General features: G+C 33.1%; 2 protein-coding genes across 3 annotated transcripts in view; one reads left to right on the top strand and one right to left on the bottom strand.

The window, feature by feature from the left end:
* The window catches only part of LOC126744926 (protein Wnt-11b-1-like), a 35,996-nt gene extending 31,100 nt beyond the window's left edge, over window positions 1-4,896 (top strand). Inside the window, exons 7-8 of the mRNA XM_050452520.1 lie at window positions 3,777-4,060; window positions 4,305-4,896. Coding sequence (XP_050308477.1) covers window positions 3,777-4,060; window positions 4,305-4,479 — 459 coding nt within the window. The 3' untranslated portion in view covers window positions 4,480-4,896. The remainder of the gene's footprint in view (window positions 1-3,776; window positions 4,061-4,304) is intronic.
* LOC126744925 (UDP-glucose:glycoprotein glucosyltransferase) overlaps window positions 4,886-23,640 on the bottom strand; it is a 58,866-nt gene continuing 40,111 nt past the window's right edge. The window contains exons 15-22 of one of the 2 annotated variants that reach the window (XM_050452518.1): window positions 22,855-23,079; window positions 22,630-22,797; window positions 22,401-22,575; window positions 22,166-22,348; window positions 15,932-16,073; window positions 15,627-15,877; window positions 11,513-11,684; window positions 4,886-5,127 (exon numbers count right to left, since the gene is read on the bottom strand). In XM_050452518.1, the coding sequence (XP_050308475.1) occupies window positions 5,099-5,127; window positions 11,513-11,684; window positions 15,627-15,877; window positions 15,932-16,073; window positions 22,166-22,348; window positions 22,401-22,575; window positions 22,630-22,797; window positions 22,855-23,079 (1,345 nt within the window). In that variant the 3' untranslated portion in view covers window positions 4,886-5,098. Of the gene's footprint in view, window positions 5,128-11,512; window positions 11,685-15,626; window positions 15,878-15,931; window positions 16,074-22,165; window positions 22,349-22,400; window positions 22,798-22,854; window positions 23,080-23,640 lie in introns of both variants that reach the window. The other variant, XM_050452516.1, reaches the window with a different exon arrangement.

Below are 23,640 nucleotides of genomic sequence, written 5' to 3'. Positions count from 1 at the left end.
GGACTCTAGAATCTCTAGTCATTATCTTCTGTGTCCACTGTTGAACATAGGCCTCTCCAATCATTTTCCATGCCGATCAATTTTGTGCTGTTTGTTCTGCGGATCCTCTTAATATCCTCCGACCATTGTGTAGGCGATCTTCTAGAAGCCTCTTTACTTATCGATCATCCGTGAACAGCCCAGTTCCACTTAAGCTTCGCAATAAGACCAACGATTCCAACGACATCGCTGATACCGCGGTTCTTCAGCGCAAATCCTCATTTCTTATGTGGTCCCTTAAGATCACACCAAGATAAAGATTAATACCTCTCCATCTTCCTCTGGCTGTGTAACTCGTTGTTGTTATTAGTGTTTCTGAGCCATATGTCATCATTGGTAGCACACACGAAAACCATTCTTTTTAGATTGACGGGATTGTCACTCTTAAAAATGTCTTTAAGTTTTTGAAAAGCAGTTCTAGAGAGAGTGAGCATTTTCTTTTGTTCGCATTTCTGTATATCCCTTGACATGCTGACCTTATGGTCAAGGTCCAAATATCACAAGCCCAATACATACTCACAATACAGCCCAATACATACAATATTTAAGCTACAGCCTGGGAGCAAGGTTTATCATGACATACTGATATTAAGACCGACTTTTCCAAGTCCTGCACACCTCTTTCAAGTCCTGCAACATCAGTCGCATTTCTTCTATATTGTTCGCGAATATATATTACATATATATATTCGATAATGAAATTTAAAATTAATATACAGTGTGTGTCAGCCAAATGGAATAAATTAGCTAATAAATAGATGGGAGCGTGTTGGAAAAAACGCTCGAACACGTCGATTGGTTTTTATAGTTGCGTATTTTTTTTCATAAAAACTTTTTACGCAGGGTGTATTAGATAACGGTGGTCAATACCAACTTGCTTAGTTTAAACATAACACCCTGTATGTTAATTAATTTTTTCAGATCCTCAGATCATTTTAGGCATATTTTGTATATAATGTCCTATATCTATCGGAAATATTATTGTTTCGGAAATATTAAGTAAAATTCAAAAAATAACATTTAGAAAAGAAAATTATTTATTTTTGAAGATTCTATACAACTCACTTAATACTTCTTGCCCATTTAGGTCTTGGTAATGATAAAGCAAGCTAAAACTATTTCAGCATTCCTTTTTATTGATATGAGAACAAAAAAACTCAAAATTGCTGTTTGTTTTGGTTTAAAATGCCAGACTTAATGTTGACTCATGTTGCATGACAGAAGTAGTTGTTTGAATGTCATTAACTACAAGCCAGAAAAATGGTTCATTTAACAGAAATGCACATAATAACAATTCTACAGATGATTGGCTATGGAGATAATACACGGACGCAAATGGAAGTAGCTCGCTTACGAAAAATTTCTAAATTTGCCGCCCTTAACCCAAGAAACAATTAGTAAAATAGAAAAAAGCAATTCCGCGAGCTGGGCCATGTTAGGCAGGGAAAAAAAGCAGCTGCCAATGCAATAAGTGAGGATGCCAAATTGGCTGTTATGCTTGAGTTTGAGGAACCCCACATACATCTACTCGGAAAGCAGCCCCAGTACTCGATATTAGCTATTCATCAGTTATTAGAATATTAAAAGAAAACAAAATGCATCCCTATAAAATTATACCCACCCAGGAGTTCACAGAAGACGATTTTGACGGGAGAATGTTTTTTGTGAACAAATGATGCATTGTTAGACAGCAATGTAATCCAATTAGAACATGTTGTATTTTCTGATGAGTGCACCTTTATTCTTCACGGTCATGCCAATCGTCAAAATTGCCGCTATTATTCCAGGGAAAATCCTCGCTGGACGAGGGAAGACAATACTCAATACCCTGAAAAGGTTAGCGTGTGGGCAGGAATTATTGAAGATCAGATCCTAGGTCCCTTTTTTATTGAGGGCAATTTGAATGGCGAAAATCATTTAGAATTGCTTCAAAATAATGTAGTGCCAACGTTGGCCAACTTGTATCCTCGTCCAGGAAACCCACAAGTTCCAGCAAATATGACATGGGTTCAACAAAATGGAGCACCACCACACTACCAAATAAATATCCGGCAGTACCTCAACCAAATATTTCCAGATCGGTGGATAGGAAGGCGAGGATCGATGGAATGGCCAGCACGGTCTCCCGATCTGATGCCATCAGACTTTTTCTTATGGGGATATGTGAAAACTATTGTATACAAAACTAAACCCACTGACTTAGCTGACTTACGAAGATGAATATCCCTGGCAATCAGATCGATCACACCTAAGATGTTGAGTAACGTTAGAAGAAATTTCTATTTACGGGTAGGGTGTTGCCAAGACGTTCGTAGCGAGCATTTTGAACATCTCCTACATTGACATTATTGTTTAGATTTGTATTATGTATAAGTTTTTGAATATATTGTAACAATTTTTGGCAAGTAAATAATTTTCTTTTCTAAATGTTATTTTTTGAATTTTACTTAATATTTCCGAAACAGTCAAAGATAGGTATAGGACATTGTATACAAAATATGTCTAGAATGATCTGAGGAATCTAAAAATTAATTAACATACAGGGTGTTATGTTTAAACCAAGCAACTTGGTATTGGCCACCGTTATCTGATACTTCCTGTATACAAATTTTTATGGAAAAAAATGCGCAACTATAAAAACCAATCGACGTGTTCGAGCGTTTTTTCCAACACGCACCCGCCTACTTATTAGCTAATTTATTCCATTTGGCTGACACACACTGTATATCATCTGCAAAACGTAAGTTCTTGCCATCTATTTGTATACCTCTTTGACTCCAGTCCAACTATTTGAATGCACTCTCCATGACTGTTAAAACAGTTTTGGTGACACGCATTTAATAGTTATGAAGAATAGTAATGGTATTTTCAGGTAGTTTTACCGTCAATGTTGCGTTTTTGTAGATATTCTGGATGAGTTTTGTATAGTCGGCTCTAAATTCCCGAAGTGCATTCCACAATGCATGTAGCTCTACTGTATCGAAGCCTACGAATATCATTACTGAAAGTCTCGATATATTTTTCTTTAAGTGTTTTGGTGCTTTGGAGATACTCTAAAGCATTTTCGTTCGTTCCAAATCCATAATGAAAGCAAGCCTGTTCCATAGGTTCACAATGCTCCACTTCGATGTCAGGATTTCGGGTTCCAGCTTTTCTCCATCAGTTTCATCATATTGATTTTTGTAAAGGAGCTTAAAGAATTCCTGCACTATATTAATTAAGTCCTTTCTATTGGTCGTAAGTTCACCATATTTGTTTCTCATTTCGCATACTTCTTTGCTTCCATTCCTATTTCCTTTAGAGTACCTTGTTGCTTTGGAGATATGCCTAATTTTCCTCCACTCTTCCTCTTAGTGCTTAACATTATTACCCCAAGGATATTAATAATAATTTTGCCTCCCACTAAAGTGCACTGACTGACATCTTCCCTCTGGGTATCAGTTCTCAAAATAATGATTTGATGGGTCAAGATGATAAAATTCGAAGAATGTTACTAATGTGTTTACATTTCATTTTTAATGACAATTTTAACTGGAAAAAGGAACTGTCAATATCTCAAAAACTATGAAATATAAGTCAAATTGGAATACGGTCGTTAGTGATAAATAACTTTTAAATGATCACACCTGCTATTTGTCACACTCGTTATTAGATTCTAATTTGTAGTAATCAAGGACATAAAGCTTTGAAAATATCTAAGTAGCAAGGTATTATATTCAAATTAGTATATTTTATAGATGATCTCTGGAAATCTAAAGACCCAATGCAAATGTCACGGAGTTTCTGGGTCATGTAACATAAAAACTTGCTGGAAAGCTCTGGTGCCAATACAAGAAATTGGCAAACAACTTCTACAAAAATACACCAACGCCCGTGAAGTTTCCAGAGGGATCGTTAACAAATTAGACTCAAAAGTGAACAGCAAAAAAGTCCTTTCTGCCGATCAGCTGATCTACCTGACCAAGAGCCCCGATTATTGTACCAAAGACGAAAAGTTGGGAAGCTTTGGCACCGTCGGAAGGTCTGTGTAAAGATATCTACTAATTATTACTATTACCACTAAAAAGTCATTAAATGGCATCAAGGTATAATTTAAAAAAGAAATTTATTACACTTAATTGCGGATAATAGTCCGGGATTTATAACAAAAAAACCCGGTGGTATTTTTATTTCCGAGGTATGTACCCAAATTAAAATGCCTTCGGATGTACCACCGTGCGACTTTGAATTGAATTGGCGTTCAATTTTTATATTTTATTTTCTAGGCACTGCAACGTGTCCTCCACCGGACTAGACAGTTGTAGGATATTATGTTGCGGACGGGGATATAGAACGGTCGTGGAAGAAAAAATCGAACGATGCCAATGTAAATTTTACAATTGTTGCTACGTTAAATGTAAGATTTGTAGAACCAAGACCAAAGTGTTTGAATGCTCGTAACGGGCTTTGAGCTTAAATAGGGTGTTTTGCAACATTAAAGATAAATAGGTGGAACCTCCAATAAAGTAAGTTAACTTATTTGAGCCTTTTAGTTAATTAGCAAGATTTTTTTTTAAATAACATAATCTTGCTGTCACAAAATGAAAACAAAGAATTTTCGTAAATGGTCTTATCTTAAAATTTGCTACTGTACTATAAACTGTAGTATTGTTTTACCTTCAAAACAAACCTTAGCTTTAACTAGTAATAAGGCTAGATATTTATTATATCCATTAAGAGGACTATGAAGCTTTTTTTTTATTTTACGAAAAAATGTTTGTTTCGTAAAAATACAACGAATTTTTGTACAGATATATATTATGATAAATTAGTTGTAGCGGCATTCCGTAGAAGTAAAACAAATTGCTAAATTTAATTATTAAGTTTATTTTTTCTCCTAATAGTATCATTTCCTTAACATTGAAAATTATAATTACAACCTACAAATACTTCACAGATAGTTTGGAAAATATATTGCCTATAACATAGGAGGGGAAAAAGGATGGGAAGGGCATTATTGTACATAAAGCAAATTTTTTTTACAATGATATAAATTGATTGAGCTAATCCATGTATTTGCCTAAAGTTCCGTGTGTGTATCAGTCGCATCTGAAATAAAAATAAATAATTTAATGTAAGCTTATTGATAGATTAAATAAATTGTTAGTAAAGCAAATTTGTGAGTTTTTTTTATATCAACGTTTTATATGAGGTGTACCTAAAAGTTTAGAAAATCCCAGAATAGGTTCATTACATCAAAATTACTCGGTTTAACTAATAGGTTGACATTTTTATACTAAAGGTGCCTTTTAAAAAGAAGACAGAAGTTTTGATCTTACTTAATGTATGATCTACCATAATATCAATATTATATTGGTTGATTGAGTGCGCTGCTTTATTAATTAATTATTAATATATAGAAGCTCTTTGTCAGTGAAAATAAATAATTAAGTTTATTATTTCCAATTGACTTAAAAAAACGGACAAAACGAAATGACCAGGAGACCTTTTGATATTGTTCCGATCATATTCGGATCTGATGATGCCTTTGTAAGGCAAAACATGTGTCATCTTGATGAGATAATTGTGTCTTGAGATTATATGAGTGGGATTTCTTATAAAAATATAATATAAGACCAATTCTTCTTATAAATGTCTACGATTCATTTATATATATTTTTGAATATTAACCAATTAATATATACTTTTTTTGTTATTCTACCACGTTCAATATTCGATGTAAAGTTGGTAAATATACTCTACAAGCTTCGTTTAAAGGAAATTGCTGGAGTGTATAGGACTTTCTTTAACATACAAAGTAAACAAAGTGCATAAGATAACGTGTAGAGAAGAGCTATTTGGGAATAACATATAAAGAATTCAGTTAGAAGATAATCTGGAAAATAACTTGTCTGGGCCGTCAGTCCCAATAGAAGAGATTATAAGAGTAATAAAAACCATGAAAGATAAGAAAACGAATGGACCAGATTTAGTGCCTGTTGAATTGCTCAAATTACTTAACAACACAAGGAAATTCCCACCGAAATGGCTTCACAAAGCGAAAACGCTGTTGGATCCACGCAATTCGGATTTAAAAAAAGGTCTCGGTACGAGAGGCACTTGTCGTAACCCAAGGGTTGGTTTAGCATTATCACAATAAGAAAAAGGATGTAGTGATGTGTTTCATAGATTACGAACAAGCATTTGATAGAGTGCAACATCATCAACTCGCTCAAATGCTGAGAAAACTTGACTTAGATCAAAAATGCTGCATTGAAAACTTGTACTGGAACCAATCAGCTGCAGTTAGATTTGATAACGGAGTTACAAATGCATTTACTTTAAAAACATCTTCCAAGAAGCTCTCGAAGGACAATAATTAGGCATCAAAGGAAATGTGCACGTGGATCAGCAATATACGATATGCAGATGACACACTCCTGATACCTCCAAAGGCTCCTGGACATAGTTGGAATGAACCGCCGATGGGAATTACCATCAACATAAAAAAGTCAAAATTTTTAGTAATGACCCGCAAATTATTTCCAGAATGCGCAACTCTCATACGATAGTGAAAACTTAAAACGAGTTTAACTATCTGGGGACTTGGTTATATTAAGACTGGTCTTCAGACGTAGAAATCTAATGCCGGATAGAAAAAGCGAGGATCTCATGAGATTCAAAAACGTCTTTATAAACTCTGACCTCATCTCAGGATGCACAGATAATTGAAAAAATTAAAAAATTAAATTCTAATCTGATCTTATGAGTAAATTAGAGGATCATAAACAAATTGATTCTATATACACCGATTTTAGTAAGGCGTTTGATCGTATTGATCATCAAATTCTTCTGTAAAAACTGATCTCCGTAGGGTTTCATGTTGATTTTGTGAGTTGGATTAAAAATTCTTTAACTGGCCGTATTCAAAGGCTCAGGGTAGGTGGACATCTTTCTGATCCTATCAGCGTAACATCAGGTCTCCTTCAGGGAGGGCATACATCACCCCTATTATTTAATTTATTTATTAATGATATAGTTAACTGTTTCCTATATAGTCAGTGTTTGATGTTTGCAGACGCCTTAAAATTTTGGAGGGTGGTTGGTAGTATTGTGGATCAAGAATTACTACAAGCAGATATGGATCGCTTAAATAATTGGTGTGAACAAAACAATCTTCATGTAAATGTTAAGAAATGTTGTGTTATTAGTTGCACTCGCAGGATCAACCGGTTTCAATCCAATTACTTCATTAATAATGAGCCACTGAATGATGTTGCATCTATTAGGGATTTGGGAGTTATTTTTGATGAGAAACTCACATTTATTGATCATATTAATTCAATTTCTGTAAAAGCATCAAAATTGCTAGGGTTTGTTATGAGAAACTGTTCATATTTCTCAGTCTCTTCAACGAGAAGGGTTTATTGCTCCCTAGTAAGAACTATATTGGAGTACTGCTCTGTAGTTTGGTCTCCATACCACCAGATTCATATCGATGCTTTATAAAGAGTTCAACATAAACTCCTGAGATATTGTGCTCATAGAACTTTAACTGTTATTGAGAACCATGACTATTCTTATATTGAAAGTCAATTATCTATTCCGACACTGTCGCAACGTCGTAATATTTCTGGTGCTAGTTTTATATATAAGATCGTTAATAGGCTGATTGATTGCCCTGCTCTGTTGGGTCGCATACGATTTAATGTTCCTCATCACGGGTCGCGCCATAATGTAACCTTTAACATTCCTTTCCACAGAACATCCTATGGAATTAATAATCCTATGGATAGGTATATGAATTTGTTAAACAATTCGAATATTGATGTGTTTAACATAAGTTCCTTAATGCATCTAAAGAGGTCACTTACTTCATAATTGTGCATAAAATTTTGTATTTACATTCTTGCATATAAATTATTAAGGTTGTTTCTATATGTAGTATAGGTGTTTTTTACTTTAGTATTAATTTTTTAAGTAGGTTTAGATTATGACAGTTGTTTATGTAAATATTATTGCTTTGTAAAATTTACAGTTAATGGAGTTTTCCCGTATTATAAATAAATAAATAAATCTCAGAATAAAATTCACAGAATGTTATGGGTAAAAAAGTTATAAAGAACCGGCTGCTCAATATGTGCACAAACCCATTGTTCAACACAAAATCGATAGAAAATCCGGTGGCAGAGAGAAAAGACGACCGTAATATATTTTCTCTCGCTTCTTATTAAAGAAACCGCAAGAACAAAGCAGCCGCCGTACTTTGTTTCTTTGTACCTGCCGGGGATTTAAAGCCTATGACGTAGCCTGAAGGCCTACTCAGTGTCGTCTCGTAGGGGAAATGAGTTAATCGTGTTATAAGGCATTTAAAATCTGTTTTTTTTTTTAAAGTATAATAGTGAAATAGACTAGTTTTTTTAGTTAGACTATCCGATTTTTATTGTAAACGGTATGTAAAATTGGTTTAATTTATTCAATTGTCTAATAATTTAAAAAAATAAATGAAAATTAAATGGGTGGCAAGCAGAAATTCCACTTTTAAATTGGCGGATGTCGAAACTTTGACAAGGCAAAAATTTGCGGAAATTTCGAATGATGAGTGGATAAATATTTGCAACCATATAGACAACATAGAAAAACAATATTTCGAAAGTCATCACCTTTTTGATGAAGCATTAGATTCTTTAAAATTTACAGTAAATACAGGCTCATCTGATGAAGAGATCGAATGGTCTTCATCGGATGAATCTGATTTAGGTTGTAATACACTATCTGATAGTGAATAAAAATGTATAATATGTAAAATAATGAAATAAAACTTTAGGCTTATACCAATTTGTTTCTTTACACAAGTCGTTTAAAATACCTAATCCTTAAAAAAAATGCGAATAAAGAATAATTTTCAGCTACCTATTTGAAGTCATGTTTTAAAAATAATTAGCAAACTGCATCCTCCTGTAAGTAAAAATATTTTTTATTAGATTTTTTATGGGCACACTGTGATGCTAAAAAATATAATTTTAATTTATCTAAATTTTTTTAAACGAATCTCGGAGCAATTAAATTCAAATATATGCATTCTTAGTTGGTATTTCAACTAAATCAAACGCACTTATAATATCGCTAGCTATACCTACTAAAAATCTAGGGCTATTTAAACTCTAGTACAAATAAATATTAATAATTTCAACAAGTGTGCCGCCTCCACTGTCTTCAGACCTCGACATAGTCATCTGACCCGATCGATAGAATACCGAGATGCGCGGATTTTGCCGCCTGTTGATGTCACCGGTTCTTTATAAACTTTTCTAACTATACGTATGGCCCGTACTGTTGTAGAATATGGATGGCTGGACATTAAAGAGTTGAAATGTGGATCTATTCTTGAAAGTCAGCAAAAAAAAAACAACAAGGACATTTTGAGGACGATAGGAAGAGAACGCGTATTAAACAATAAAAAGCAGGGAAACTGCGTACATGTAAAAAGTAAAAGTACCATTTGCTCCAACTATTAATAGAAAGAAAAATTGAAGGGGTTTCGATAGAACGAGGATGTCGTGTCTCCGAAATATCAAATATTCGAATACGAACCACAGGAAAAATAACTCACACCACTAAAGATAGAGAAAACTGCTGCATTTGTAATTAGCAAATAAAGCATAAACTTAACTGGTAATAGTTGTTTTAGTATCGATATATCCAAAAGAAGTATACAGGGTGATTTTCAACCTATGCGCATAAACTTGGGAAATAATAGCTGATGAGTAATAATGAGTAATAATGAAAAAAAAATAGAGTCAAATATTTTTAGTTTTGGAGATATCTATATTTTTTTAAATAAAAAACATGTATTTTTTAACGTGTTTAATTTAAACTAATTTAAAGCAACTGTTCGAAGTTGTTTCCATTATTTTCGATACAGACTTGAGCTCGTCGAAACCATGAAGATGGGCCAAACCAGGCTGTAGGCGAATTGCGTCACGGGCAGCGTTTATGCGATGTCGTAGCTCTTGCTCAGTAGCAACTTCGTTTACATACATCATTGTTTTCATATGACCCCACAAATAAAAGTCTAATGGATTAAGGTCAGGCGAGCGAGGGGGCCACCCAACTGGACCATCACGGCCTATCCATCGTCCGGGAAACACACAATCTAAATGTTGTCGCACTGGTCGTGAAAAATGTGGTGGAGCACCATCATGAAGAAACCACATGTTCTGCCTAACGTTGAGATTCACATTTTCAAGGAGCACTGGTAAATTGTTGCGCAAAAATTCTAAATACCGAGCACCAGTCAAACGATTTTCCAGAATAAAAGGACCGATGAGTATCCCGTTCAGAATTCCAGCCCATACATTTACAGAAAAACGTTGTTGAAAGTATGTTCTCCGTGTAATATGTGGATTTTCCAAAGCCCAGTTATGAGTGCTATGAAAGTTGAAAATTCCATTGCGCGTAAAATTTGCCTCATCCGTAACTAAAATGTTCATGGTAAAGTTTGGGCTTAACTGCTGGTGATGTAACAACCACTCACAAAAGTGTACTCAAAGCGGCCAATTTCTTGGAAGTAGGGCTTGTACCCTCTGCACATTAAACGGGTACAGCAACTCGTGCCTTAAAATTTGCCAACTTGTAGATTGTGATATTCCAAATCCCGTTGCAATTGTCCTAGTGCTAATTCCAGGTTGTTCTTTGATAACTTCTAAAATATCCTCCTCCAGATTTAGAATGTGCCTAGGTCTAATAGCTCCTCCATCTTGTCCAGGCCGCGGCCGCAAATTGTCAGTTTCTCTACCCCGCTGAATAACACGTAAGAAAACCCCACGTATCGGGTGATATCTTCGGGGAACTCTTTGGGCATACAGATCAGCTGCTGTCACTGCATTCTGATGCGTTTTTCCGTAAACCAAAACCATGACGAACAAGTTCTTCGTTTGTAAAAATGTGCGCCATTACATTTGACGCTTTTATTTTGTTCGTGTGAAAATAATGATCGAAAACGATCACAGCCACCAACAAACTAAGTACTGCTAAAGATTCCAAACATTATGCTTTGTTTACTATCAGTTATTAATAAACAAAATAAGTTCGTCTGATACACGTTCTGTTGACATTTGTTTAACTTTATTTCGGAAACCAAAAATATTTTACTGCATTTTTTTCTCATTATTACTCATTATTGATCTTCATCTGCCATTTCCCAAGTTTATGCGCATAGGTTGAAAATCATCCTGTATTTATTGTACCAAATATGCTACCGAATGCATGTGTTAAATTACTACTTTTTCATTTATGTAGAATGTTCAGATTAAATATAATTCACAAACTATATAAAAATAAAATGTGTGTCAAAGGGTCCATACTGAAGCAAAATCGCCTGATCATCAGGGTTTCGTCCCAAATAATAAGTTAGGTTATTCTGATTCAAGTTAGCTGTGATAAGCTCTTGTAAAATCCTAGCATCTTCTATGCTAGGTATTACAAATATTACCTTTATCTATACTAGCATGTGTTCCAGTAAATTCCAGTGCAGGATCATCGTCCAAAATTCCCGAATCGATTTTCTTTTGCAACTCCCTGATTTCGTCATCATATCCCTTCCATTCGGGCAATATTCTCATGGCCGCTGATAATTTGGCTTCTTTTGTTAATGGATTGTTACACTAAAAACAAATTTTAAGGTCATCATAATAAAATAAAATCCACTAAAAATATTATCAATTGTCAATTGCTATTGTTATTTTGATCTAAACATTTCTGAAACTAAACCAAGTGTGCCTTTTCGGTTCAGGTTACGATATAAGATGAAATATATGTGGCGACTATTTCTTACTTTTGTGGCAAAAAAATTGAGTTTAGTATGTCCTGTTATGTTAATAAAAGACTTTCTTTAGATAGGAGAAATAGATAAAAACACAGTTTTGACTTCGTTAAAAATAAAAAGTTAAATTTACCTAGCTGAAGTTAGGTTTTATTAACTGCATGCTATATTCATTACTATAATAAATAATTATGTTGGAAAAATACTTCTTGATCTGTTTAAACAATGCGCACTAAATTTGTACATAAGGCCTATATGGGTCTAGCCATATTTTGCTATATTTATTAGCCTAGGCTCTAGATAAAAATCACTAGATCTCAAGGATCGACTTTTATATGAGAATTGAAAAAAATAGATTCTCTTGCGAAGGTGTCGATGAAATTGAAGCTTATTAGCTTCTCATTGTATCTGGAGGAAGTTTAAGTAAACAACTATTTAAAAGACCTTACAAAAAATTTAAACCTTTATGCCGAACACGACGAAGATCAAAGAGTAAAAAATTAAATATGCTAGTTTTTTAAAGAAAAAATAATATTGTTATTAAAACCATGATATTCAGAAATTGGGTTTTTGCGAAGAAACCAGAGGTTTGGTTCCGTTTTTATTGTCTCATTTTAATAAGAGTAGTAGTGAACTATTCCTAAACCATCTAATAATATATATGAAAGTTTAATATACAGGGTTTCATTTGAAAACTTCCCACCACGGATTTATCGAAAACCACTGTTAAAAAAAAAAGCCTAAATACATCAAAAGGTTTGTCAAGGGAGATAACTTTCTAACCTAAAATTGCTTCACTCCCTTTTACCCTCTGCCCCCTAGGGACATCCCCTTAAAAATTTTAAATGGCAAGGGGTATCGAGTAATAGCTTGTTTAAAAGGTCTTTCGAAGTCTTTTATTTTGACGTTTGATTTTTTTAAATCGGTCGATTCGTTTTCGAGAAAATTAGAAAAATCTTTGTTTATCTTAATTTGTTCAGATAAAAACAAAAACATGAAAATATCAGTTTTTATTTCAATAAATGTTCAAAATGTTGCCCGTTTTTGGCCAAACAATGATATAGGCGATGTTCAAATTCCTGACGGACATTTTCAAAAACATGTTGTGGGATATCATGGCACCTGTCGATGATGCGTTGACGAAGTTCATCCAAACTTTCAGGTTGGGGAGCAAACACAATAGATTTCAAATGACCCCATAGAAAAAAGTCTAACGGCGTTATATCAGGAGATCTAGCAGGCCACATCTGAAAATATATTTTAGGCTCATCAAGGGGTTTCCGTCATCATCGATTTGGTTTTCAATGGATTCAGTGATAAGCGGTTTGATGGTATTTTCCAACATATCCAAATTAATGTCTCCATTTAAATTTCCGTTAATAAATAATGGCTCAATCACTTTATTTCCTAAAATGCCTGCCCATAAATGAATTTTTTGAGGGTACTTCTACAAATGCATGAGAATTTTCATTGCTCCAATATCTACAGTTATGCTTATTAACAAATCCATTTAGATAAAATGTGCATTCATTACTGAAGCAGACATTCTTTACATGAATAGTATTAACATTAATCGCTTCAGTCATTTTTTCACAAAACTCAACTCGCCTATCGAAATCGTCTTCGGTTAACTCTTGCAATATTTTCATTTTGAATGAATGAAATTTATGAATTTTGGTAACTGTGTGAACAGAGCCTAATGAAATACCAGTGGCAGCAACAATTTTGCGTAATGAAGTATTAGAATTTATTCCAAAATGACCCAAAACTTCAACTTAAGCGGCTTCATCCAAAATTCGCCGATGATCAAGTTTTTTAACTGCAACAGATCCAGTTTCAGTAAAGTTAGTAAGAAGGTCCAAGATATACCTATGCGAAGTTATCTTCTCCGGATATCTGGCGTCAAACGTGACGGCAATTTGCCGAGCACATTGATTTTGGGCACCATAAATTAGAATAATTTCCACTCTTTCGGCTAGTGTGTAAACCATTTTGGAAGTAAAATCTTCAATTCAACAAATAAATTTTCACTATTCCAAGACTGTCACAAATGTAACTGACGGCAAAATAAATTCTTTATTTTCCTTAGCAACTATAAATAACTAAGCAGGTATAAATACAGTTCGCCTAGGATATCTGTGATGATGAAAAGAATGCGGAAAAAACATTCAGGTTGTTATTTAGTTTTTTCCACTTCTAATCTTCGGAATTGCTGTTTATGTTGGTAGTTTCCGTTTTAAATTATAAACGAATTGTAGATTTGACAAACCCTAACAAGCAACATTTTGAACACTTATTGAAATAAAAACTGATATTTTCATGTTTTTGTTTTTATCTGAACAAATTAAGATAAACAAAGATTTTTCTAATTTTCTCGAAAACGAATCGACCGATTTAAAAAAATCAAACGTCAAAATAAAAAACTTTGAAAGACCTTTTAAACAAGCTATTACTCGATACCCTTTGCCATTTTAAATTTTTAAGGGGATGACCCTAAGGGGCAGAGGGTGAAAGGAGGTGAAGTAATTTTAGGTTAGAAAGTTGTCCCTCTTGACAAACCTTTTGACGTATTTCGGCGTTTTTTTTAAACAGTGGTTTTTGATAAAACCGTGGTGGGAAGTTTTCAAATGAACACCCTGTATGAAATATCAGCCTTGGTTCGCTTCGAATGGCCCACCCTGTATATATCTTGTTAATTTGATATGATATACAGTGTGTTCCAGGATGAGCGAATTTATACGTAAAAATTACAACAAATTTTAGGGTTGAAATTTGAGCGTTTGGCATCCAGCTCTACTTGATTTAAAAATAAAATTTTGCATATTTTTATTTTTTTTTAATTAAATTAAGCATGCCTTGATACGAGCACTTTTTAAATTATATGAGTAGGTAAAGTAGTATTTCTAGGCAAGATATAAAAAAAAGTTGTTTAGAATGCAAAATTATGCCTGATTGCCAAATTTCATAACAATTGGTCTACTTTGATTTTTTCGTTTAAATTATTTATTATTATTCAAATATTTACTCTCACTTTTTTAAAAGTTAAAAAAAATTAATATTAATAGTTAAAATAGTAAAAATTATTGCCCAATTTGTTTATTCCGAGCCATTACCAAATGGCAGGGAATTACTAAAATAAAGAATTAGAGATGCTTGTAATTTAATTTTCATTGAAGAAATTAGAAATTCTTTTAAAACGTTTGGGAAAGATATTGAAAAATTTGTCGATATTGGAGAAATTCGGTACTCGGGCATAATTTTGCATTCTAAACAACTTTTTATTATAAACTTTTATTATATCTTCCTTAGAAATACTACTTTACCTACTCATAAAATTTAAAAAATGCTAGTATCAAGAAATGCTCGATTTAAAAAAAAATAAAAATTGGCTAAAGTTTATTTTTTAATTAAGCAGGGCGGGATGCCAAACGGCCAAATTTCAACTACAAAATCTTTTGTCATTTTTACGTATAAATTCGCTCAACCTGAAACACACTGTATACAAAAAAGATACAAATAAATTTAATACCAACAACGTTTTATGAATAATTTTTATTGTGTTGTTTAAATGTCAGGTTTTAGGTATTTAGGTTTTAAATATTTAATTATTTAAATAAATAGAGGTAGGTAAGATATGATTTTGAAGAGACAATTGAGCTGAAACGTCACTAAAGGAACACTATTTCCTTGGAGGACTATTTTCTTGTTTTTTTTTTTGTGGAATGGATGGAGATACTACGGTAGACAAACATTTTCGGAAACCGATAATAACTTAAAAACATACCAAATCAATAGTTTTCGCTTTCGCTTTACTACCGTCATCGCACCAGGTCTCGCACCATAGCCACTCCTGCGGCAACGATTTGATAGCCACTTGATGGATCATATTATTCGGTAAATCCTGATCCAAGTTCGACAAACTGTTTGGATCTTGACTTAAAGCTTGGTACTGACCCCTGAGTCGGTCTCCAGCCGCTATCCTTCTAAATCGTTTTAGATCTACTACATACAGTGCTGAAATATGGTATCTGCGCCCTAAAGTATTAAAATTATTATACGAATGTAACCTTAAAGATGGTAATCGGGTACCTTGAAGATGGTTCCTCCAATAGCCCTGTTTCCAGAACCTGAATCCGTCCATTTCGGTTCTGGAGTCGCAGAATGGTGTGTAACCGTATGGGGCACCGCCAAGATCTAGATCTCGGAGTTCTTTTAGGTCCGTCCGAACGACCTAAGTTTTAAAATATTATTTATTAGAATTAAGGTTTAGATTAAGACAAAATGAAACAGTTTTAGGTGTAATAAAATAATAAATTACATAATATCCGAAAATCTATTATATTCCTTTTTCTTGTTTAAGACTAAATTTTTTTATTAATCAGTGTTTAGTAATGGCACTAGCACTACTTGCACTAGTTGTTTAAATACTTATATTAATCTCACTTCTCTAAGTAAATTTTGAATGACCCCTATATCTAAAAATATGCCTGCTCGCTAACACCAAAATTCCTCATTCCCCTCCTAAAAATAACCCATTTTCGTATATTCGAGGCATTTTGGTGTATACTTCACTAGTACTCAAATCAAGTAACTAATCCCGTAAAACCTTGCCAAAGTTATCGAAAATACCGGCCGGTAACGGGAGTGACGGGCAGCTCAAGTATATAGAAGAAAGGAATCAACAGCCTATGGTATGCTAATTTTTATTATCCTTTTCCTCTCATAAATGTATTGCTCTCGCCCCCACAGTTATACAAATTTTAATTATTAAATGTTTTAACTATAGGCTTAAAAAAAGCCATGAAATTGTTAACATTGCGGGAATTATTAAAAAATAAATCAAGTAATTTACAGGTCTAGCGAACGTGTGTGCAGCTAACCTATCCAACTTATGATATTAAATATTTTATTTCATTATAATTTAAAATAATAGTATTTAATATAACTGTCATTATACCGTGACCTAGGGGCGCGGTATAATAAGGTGAAAAGATACCTTATCCTATCGATCTATATTGATTTCATGAGCTTTGTACAGAAATAGAAATTTTATTTCAGTGTTCCTGTAAAGCTGTCTATAACTCTCAGAAGGCGTGCTTGAGGTCACTACTATCCTATTGAAAAATCTTGTGGGCCAACAAGTCAGTCACCTTTATAGCATTTTGGAGAATTCATAACCAAGTATTTCTGTCTAATTAATAATGAAATTTATTTTGTATCTAAAATCAGTAATATTCATATTGACTGTACTTGGCAATTTCCATTTTTTTATTCAAATCGATATGCAATTTAATTCTCACAGTAAAGGTGTAAATGTAATAAATAATTTAATAGATAATTGGAAACTAGGGTTTCGGCAATGTCGCCAGATACAGGAGACAGACCATTTATATTCTCAGCTAATTGAGCCCACGAGTTTTTATGTAACTGAGCTAAATTTCTATTTGTGTTTGAAGTTGTAAACACAATATTAAATGCAAGATATTTATTGAGTAATGTCTGTCAATATTTATTCATATTTTTCCTGCATAGAGGAAAGTGGTAAGAGCAATGAGTCAATTATAAATAAAATCTTGAGGTATATATAGTTTATAGAAAAAGATCACAATATGCTACCTTGGAGCACTTCGATTTTAACATTTAAGTATTAGATATTGGATTTTTTTTTTTGCCCGTTGTACTGTAAACACTTAAAAGATAATTTATCACATTAGAATATGAGGCGGGTCATTCCAAAGTGCGTCTTGTCCACTTTTTTTCAAAATTGAGTTTGATACCTATATCAAAAATATACGTTGACATTTGGCAGCTGAAATACATAATTTTCGTCCAAATTGCTTCTAATCCCATAAAAAATGCATTCATATTCTGCGTGCCAAAACGCTTCTTATCCGCGAGAGGTGTTGTTTCAAAGCGAGTCATATCCAACTAACCAATCACCAATCAAAGTCGGATTTTAAAGTGCGCGAAATATAACGTAACGACATTATTGTTATTGTAGTTATAATGACGTCTTTGTTGTGGTGCGTTTTTTATTCCCATCGTCATTAATGTTTGCAACTTTTTACGCGAGTAAGACGTTAGCAGAGTGGTCATTTGTAAAATTTAATAATGGCGGAAGAAACAATTAAAGCTGTACCACGTGGTAGAGGACGAAAAAAAATATCCGATCCAAATTTGTGGGAAAAGAATATTAAAAAAGAAAAGAGGTAAGGCTTGTTATTCCTAGTTTTTTGTTGTTTTTTTTTGGCTACATTATTAGTTTGGTTAAGGGTTATTAGTTATTGTTAGGTCTTTTTAGTTAAAGAGTTTTTTCAACTTCAACAAGAAAACAAATTACAATAAATTATTTTGTCAAAGTGTACAATACTGATAAGTTCCATATACAGGTCTGTCAAAAAACCTTTTTTAGGCATTTCACATGTAACAAAGAGTAGAGTTCAAAGGGTTGCTAATCGCTATATTAAAACTGGTAAAATGCCTGTTGAAAAAAGAGGTGGCGCTAGATTAAAGGAATTAAATATAGTGAGTGAAAAGGAACTCTGTGAAGGCTTTTATTGAAAGATTAATAAAAGGTGTAGAAAATCATTACTGTAGAGGTAAAAGTATGAGACAGTACCTTTCTTGTGATCTTTCTATTAAAAAAATAATGGACATGTACAATAATACTGCACCCAATAATTTAAAGGTAAAAAGAAGTTTCTTTAGAAAATTTTTCAAACAAGATTATAATATTGGCTTTGGGTCACCAGTTACCGATGCTTGCTCAAAATGTATCTCGCTATCAGAGCAAATAAAGACAACAAAAGATGTTAGTCTAAAAAACCAACTTATTATTGAAAAAAGGGTACATAAGTTGCGCAGTAACATTTTATGACTTTTTGAAAAAAGAGAAAGATAAGACTTTCTCCTATGACTGTCAAAAAAATTTAGTAAATCCAAAAGTACCTGATCAAGTAGCATATTACAGTAGGCAACTATATACTTATAATTTTTCTGTTGTAAAAGGGACGTCTTCTTCTCAATTAACAAAAACAAACGTATTTTCGTTCACCTGGATGGAGCACGAATACCAAAAAAGCTCAAATGAAATCACGTCTGCAGTATTTTACTTGCTTTCATTTATTGATATGAACAACATTAAGAAACTAAGACTTTGTGCAGACGGATGCGGAGGACAAAATAGAAACTCAGTAATGGTTGGCATGAGTAAAATTTCTTCAATTTCTTTAAAAGAAATTGAATTAGTTTTTCCAGTCAGGGGTCACTCTTTTTTACCATCCGACCGTGTGTTTGGCAGAATAGAGAAAAAATTAAGAAATATGCCTACTATAACAAACCCAAACACCTATATAGAACTCTTTGTAGAAAAAGCAACCGTTTTTAAATTAGAAGATTGTTAGGTAGAATAAAAACCATCCTAGTTTGGTACATCTACGTCACACGCAACAAAGAGAAAATATAGCGCGATGTTTGTTTAGTTGTGCTAAGCTGGATGCGAAATAACTCCACAGGCGTGCACTGCTGTTTTGTATTAATATTGTCACGCAAATGAATGTCGAAATGAGCTGGCAATATCATAATATTCAACGCTCTCCGCAGAACTGCGTGAGAAATCGTTCGGTCAACATCCATAAGGATATTGCTTCCGTTATTTTAAGCGTTGCCAGTTGTTTTGTTCACGAAAGATCGCCGGCGTTTTATCTGTTTGTTTGTTTTTTGGTATTAATTTGAAATTATTTGTGACTATTCATTTAAGATATTATTGTGTGTGTGTGTTTATATTGATAATATTGATATGGCACCTAAAAAACCTCGACGGGGTCGTGTTTTACACAGCCAAAGCTGTGAAATTGCGAACAATATTATTCAGTTCATGAAAAGGGAGGCTGAAGAAGGGATAACCATTCCTTTAACAAATTACAGGTATCTACGGCAAATCAATAAGAACACACAATTCCAGTATTTTGAACGTTTTCAAGAAAAAGAAGAAAACATAAACCTGTTTAAAAAAAGAAGGGTTATAGGCTGAAATTGATTAAATTGATTCTCAAATCGATTTTCACATAAAATAAGTTAAAAAGTTAAAAGTCTTTTCAACCAACTTTTGTTTTATTTCCTATTTTAATTTGGTGCATAAATTATACCATAAGGAAAACATACACTGAACTTTCATATTATATTTCTTATTTTATTTTATATTAGGTATAGGTATGTTATTTAGAGCAGAAACCCACTTTAAATAAAACAAAATTATTGTATCTATTAAATTATCTTCATAGGTACGAATTACTTAGAAAACAATTTTTTAGAAGAATTATACGACGTAGAATTCTTTTATTTACATGATACGTACAGGGTGTCCCAAATCTATGTAATTATTATTATTAACTTTTCTACCGAAAGTAAAGGTAGATGGTTAAAATTTTTTCTTCGTTCAAAATTAACCAGGCCAGAGTTATACAAAATAATTTCTGAAAATAAATTTCGTTTTCCCATAAAATATAGGTTAGATGAGCTTTTAGAAAAAGATGGTTATTGTGTGCTCCGTTTACCTCCGTACCATCCCGAACTAAACCCCATTGAAAAAATATGGGCTTTGGTAAAGAATTGGGTTGCATCGCGGAATACCACGTTTAGATTGCCTGATACTGAGGCGCTGGCAAGACAAAAATTTGAGGAGGTGACAGAACAAGAGTGGTTCAATATTTGCCAACAAAGTTTTAGATGAAGCAGTGGAAAATTTAGTGTTCACTCTGTTAATACAGGCTCATCTGAGGAGAGTGAAGAGGGTTGGGATGACGATGAGACGGCATCAGAGGATGAACTAGGGTATTCAATCCTTGAATCGGACAGCTCTGAACAGAATGATGTAAATATGTAATATTTTAATAAATATTTCACCTCGAATTTCACTAAACTTTTTTGTACTTATCTACCTACTTTGTAAATTGTAAATACAAATGCAAATGCAAAATTTAGGAAATTATTAGAATCTGCGTGAATATTATAAAAATATAACAATTAAATCTCACCATTTTATAAAATCCATATTTATAAAATCAACTATACCACTGGAACACCCCGAATAAAACCCGTTCTCTCTCTTTTACCGCTTGATATGAGAAATACGTCTCGCTGCAGCGCTGACGTAGGTGTACCAAACTAGGTTGATTCGTACTCTACGAGATTGGCGAAAGACAGCTAAAGAGTGTTTTAAAGAAGTGCAGTCGTGGCATTTTAAAATATCTCAATGTAAGAGGATCATTCTTACGAAGAACAAGAAAGGAGATGTGACAGTGCGAGGAGAGGAATCCTATAGAAGTGATTTTGGCAAGTCTGCGAGTCTATGGAAGCGCGGAAAAAATAGTTCCAACATAAGTCTTTACAATCTTCCAAAAGGAGTGCCCATGAAACCTGCGAAAGTTAAAGATATTCAAACCTTATTGAACTCTCATTTTGGTGACCAGTGGATGGACAATTCTGAGTGTGGGTTTTTTAGAAACTTAATGGAAAGCTGTATTACATCGGAAGAAATAATGGAAAACTCTGATACTATCCAAGAGGAAGAAGATGATAACTTTTGCCAATTATCAGAGGAGCCTAAAGACCTTAAAATTTAGTTTTTTAAAGCGTTTTTTTGTTAACAACCACTTTTTTTGTTTCTCAGTTGATAAATTGAAATTTGTTATACGAAATAAAATGTTTAATTTAGTTTAATGCTGACCTTTTGTTTTATTTTAAGTTTAAATAAACTAAAAAAAATATGGGTATAACTACATGATTTGTCTAATTTGTTATTCAATAATGCGTCTAATCCACAGCGGTGTTCCAAAATGCATCTTGTCCAAAATTCAATTTTATTTTTAAGACATTCCAAGCAAAACTGATTTATGGGACAATCTTTGTACATTTTCGAATATCAAAATGTATAATATTAAAGTGCTAATTTAAGCCACAATGCTAGTAAACCTCAACTTATCCGTTTTTTTCAATCTGCCAACAATTCTTCAAAGTGGACAAGAATCACTTTGGAATGACCCCCCTCATATATTACATTAAGAAAATTTACAGTAACAAATATAATTTATCAGATTTGCAAAAAACAGCAACCGAAAGGTTTTATTTAGAGAACCATTTAAGAAACATTTTACAAAAATAAATAAAATGATTGTACATAAACTTATGGATCAATATTAATACAAAAATATTCCATCAAATAACTAGGTATTGATAAACAGTATTGTCCTGAATATATTCTATAACTATATACTGCATTAAATTTTTATTCTACTATTAAAAATTATATCTAAAAATATTTACCTGATCAGCATCGACAAAAATAATCTTCTTAACATCTAAAGGAAACAGCACATCTAAAAATAGAATTTTATAACCCCAAATGATTCTTTGCTTTTCGGTTTGTGGTGTAAGCCACCTGGGCCACTTGTACTGAACTAGCTCATATTCGAATCCATACTCTTTTGCCATATATGGAAGAAAGTCCTATATAAAAAAAAACCTAAAATAGTGCTATGAAAAAAAATATTATTTTTACCTTGATCTGGGGTGATAGGTAATTTTTCAAAAACCAAAATTTCACCGGAGTTTTAGTATGTTTTAGTACCGATAGCATCATTATTTTCAAAAAACGTTCGTACAAATGGCCGGATGCCACCGAAAATATGTTAAGCTTCTCTTCAAGTTCCTCTTCTTTTGATCCAGTAAAAGAACTAAACAATATATAAGACAATAAATAAAACTCAAAATTAAAACTAATTTTTAACCTTGCAATAGAGTTCCATATGCCAGAATTATCATCATCCTCTGACAAAAGGTCCATATTGAATTTATCCGGCTTCTTCTGCACCCTTAATTTTACTATATGTGATTTTAGTTGACTAATGAGCACTTTTATGTCAGTTGAGTTAGCAGGTGTATCTGTACCATCGTGGCTGCCAAATAATTTATAAGTAAAAATAGAGGAAACTGTTATAATAATGCTTTGTTACCTAACAATATCGTAAATATCGGCACTTCGTCCCTGGCGCAGTCGCAGTAACCATGCGCCAGGGTTGGCCTTAAGTTGAAAGTAACCCAAATTCGCCATTACTATTGTGTCTACTATAACCGGTCGATTTTCGGTTCCTAAGGTAATTTGAAGACCTCTCGGGGGACTTCCGGTTGTTTGTTCGAAACAGTGCCCCTCGAGTAGAAGATATTCTAATTCATATTCGCTAAAAATGTTTCAATTGGTTAAAAGTTAAATACAAAAATCTTAGTTGAATAGAAGTCCATATTTTGTAGGAGAATGTGTATATAAAGATAACAAAATGGGGAAGTCATTATCTCCAAGAAAAATGCATGAAGGTCACTTAGGTAAATGTATTATGCATTTCAGCTGTGTAAACAGCCATCATCAGATACTAAAATAAAATACAAGTAATTCAAAACAGTTTAAAAAAAGGAGCTTATTCGCTATAACAATACAGATTTAGAACTTACCAGAACATTACAAAAAAACCTATACGTTCACCAAATAAAACAAAAATATCGGGAATAAAAACAACAATAAATAAAAGAATTAAAATTAAAAACAGTACAATAATGACATCTACGATTCAAAATATAAAATTCAAACTTAGGACGATACAGATTTCTACATATCAAAAGAAGGTATTATAAGGAACTATTGTATATTAACGTTGCGTTAAAGAAAAGTTGCGTTAAATTTGATTTTGATAAAGACGGCTTTGAAGAAATCCCCAAAAAAAATAATCTAAAAGGTTTAGATCAGA

The sequence above is a fragment of the Anthonomus grandis genome, chromosome 15 (assembly GCF_022605725.1).
Source record: "Anthonomus grandis grandis chromosome 15, icAntGran1.3, whole genome shotgun sequence".
NCBI classification, from domain to species: Eukaryota; Metazoa; Arthropoda; class Insecta; order Coleoptera; family Curculionidae; genus Anthonomus; species Anthonomus grandis.
This window is presented reverse-complemented; position numbering and strand designations above follow the sequence as displayed.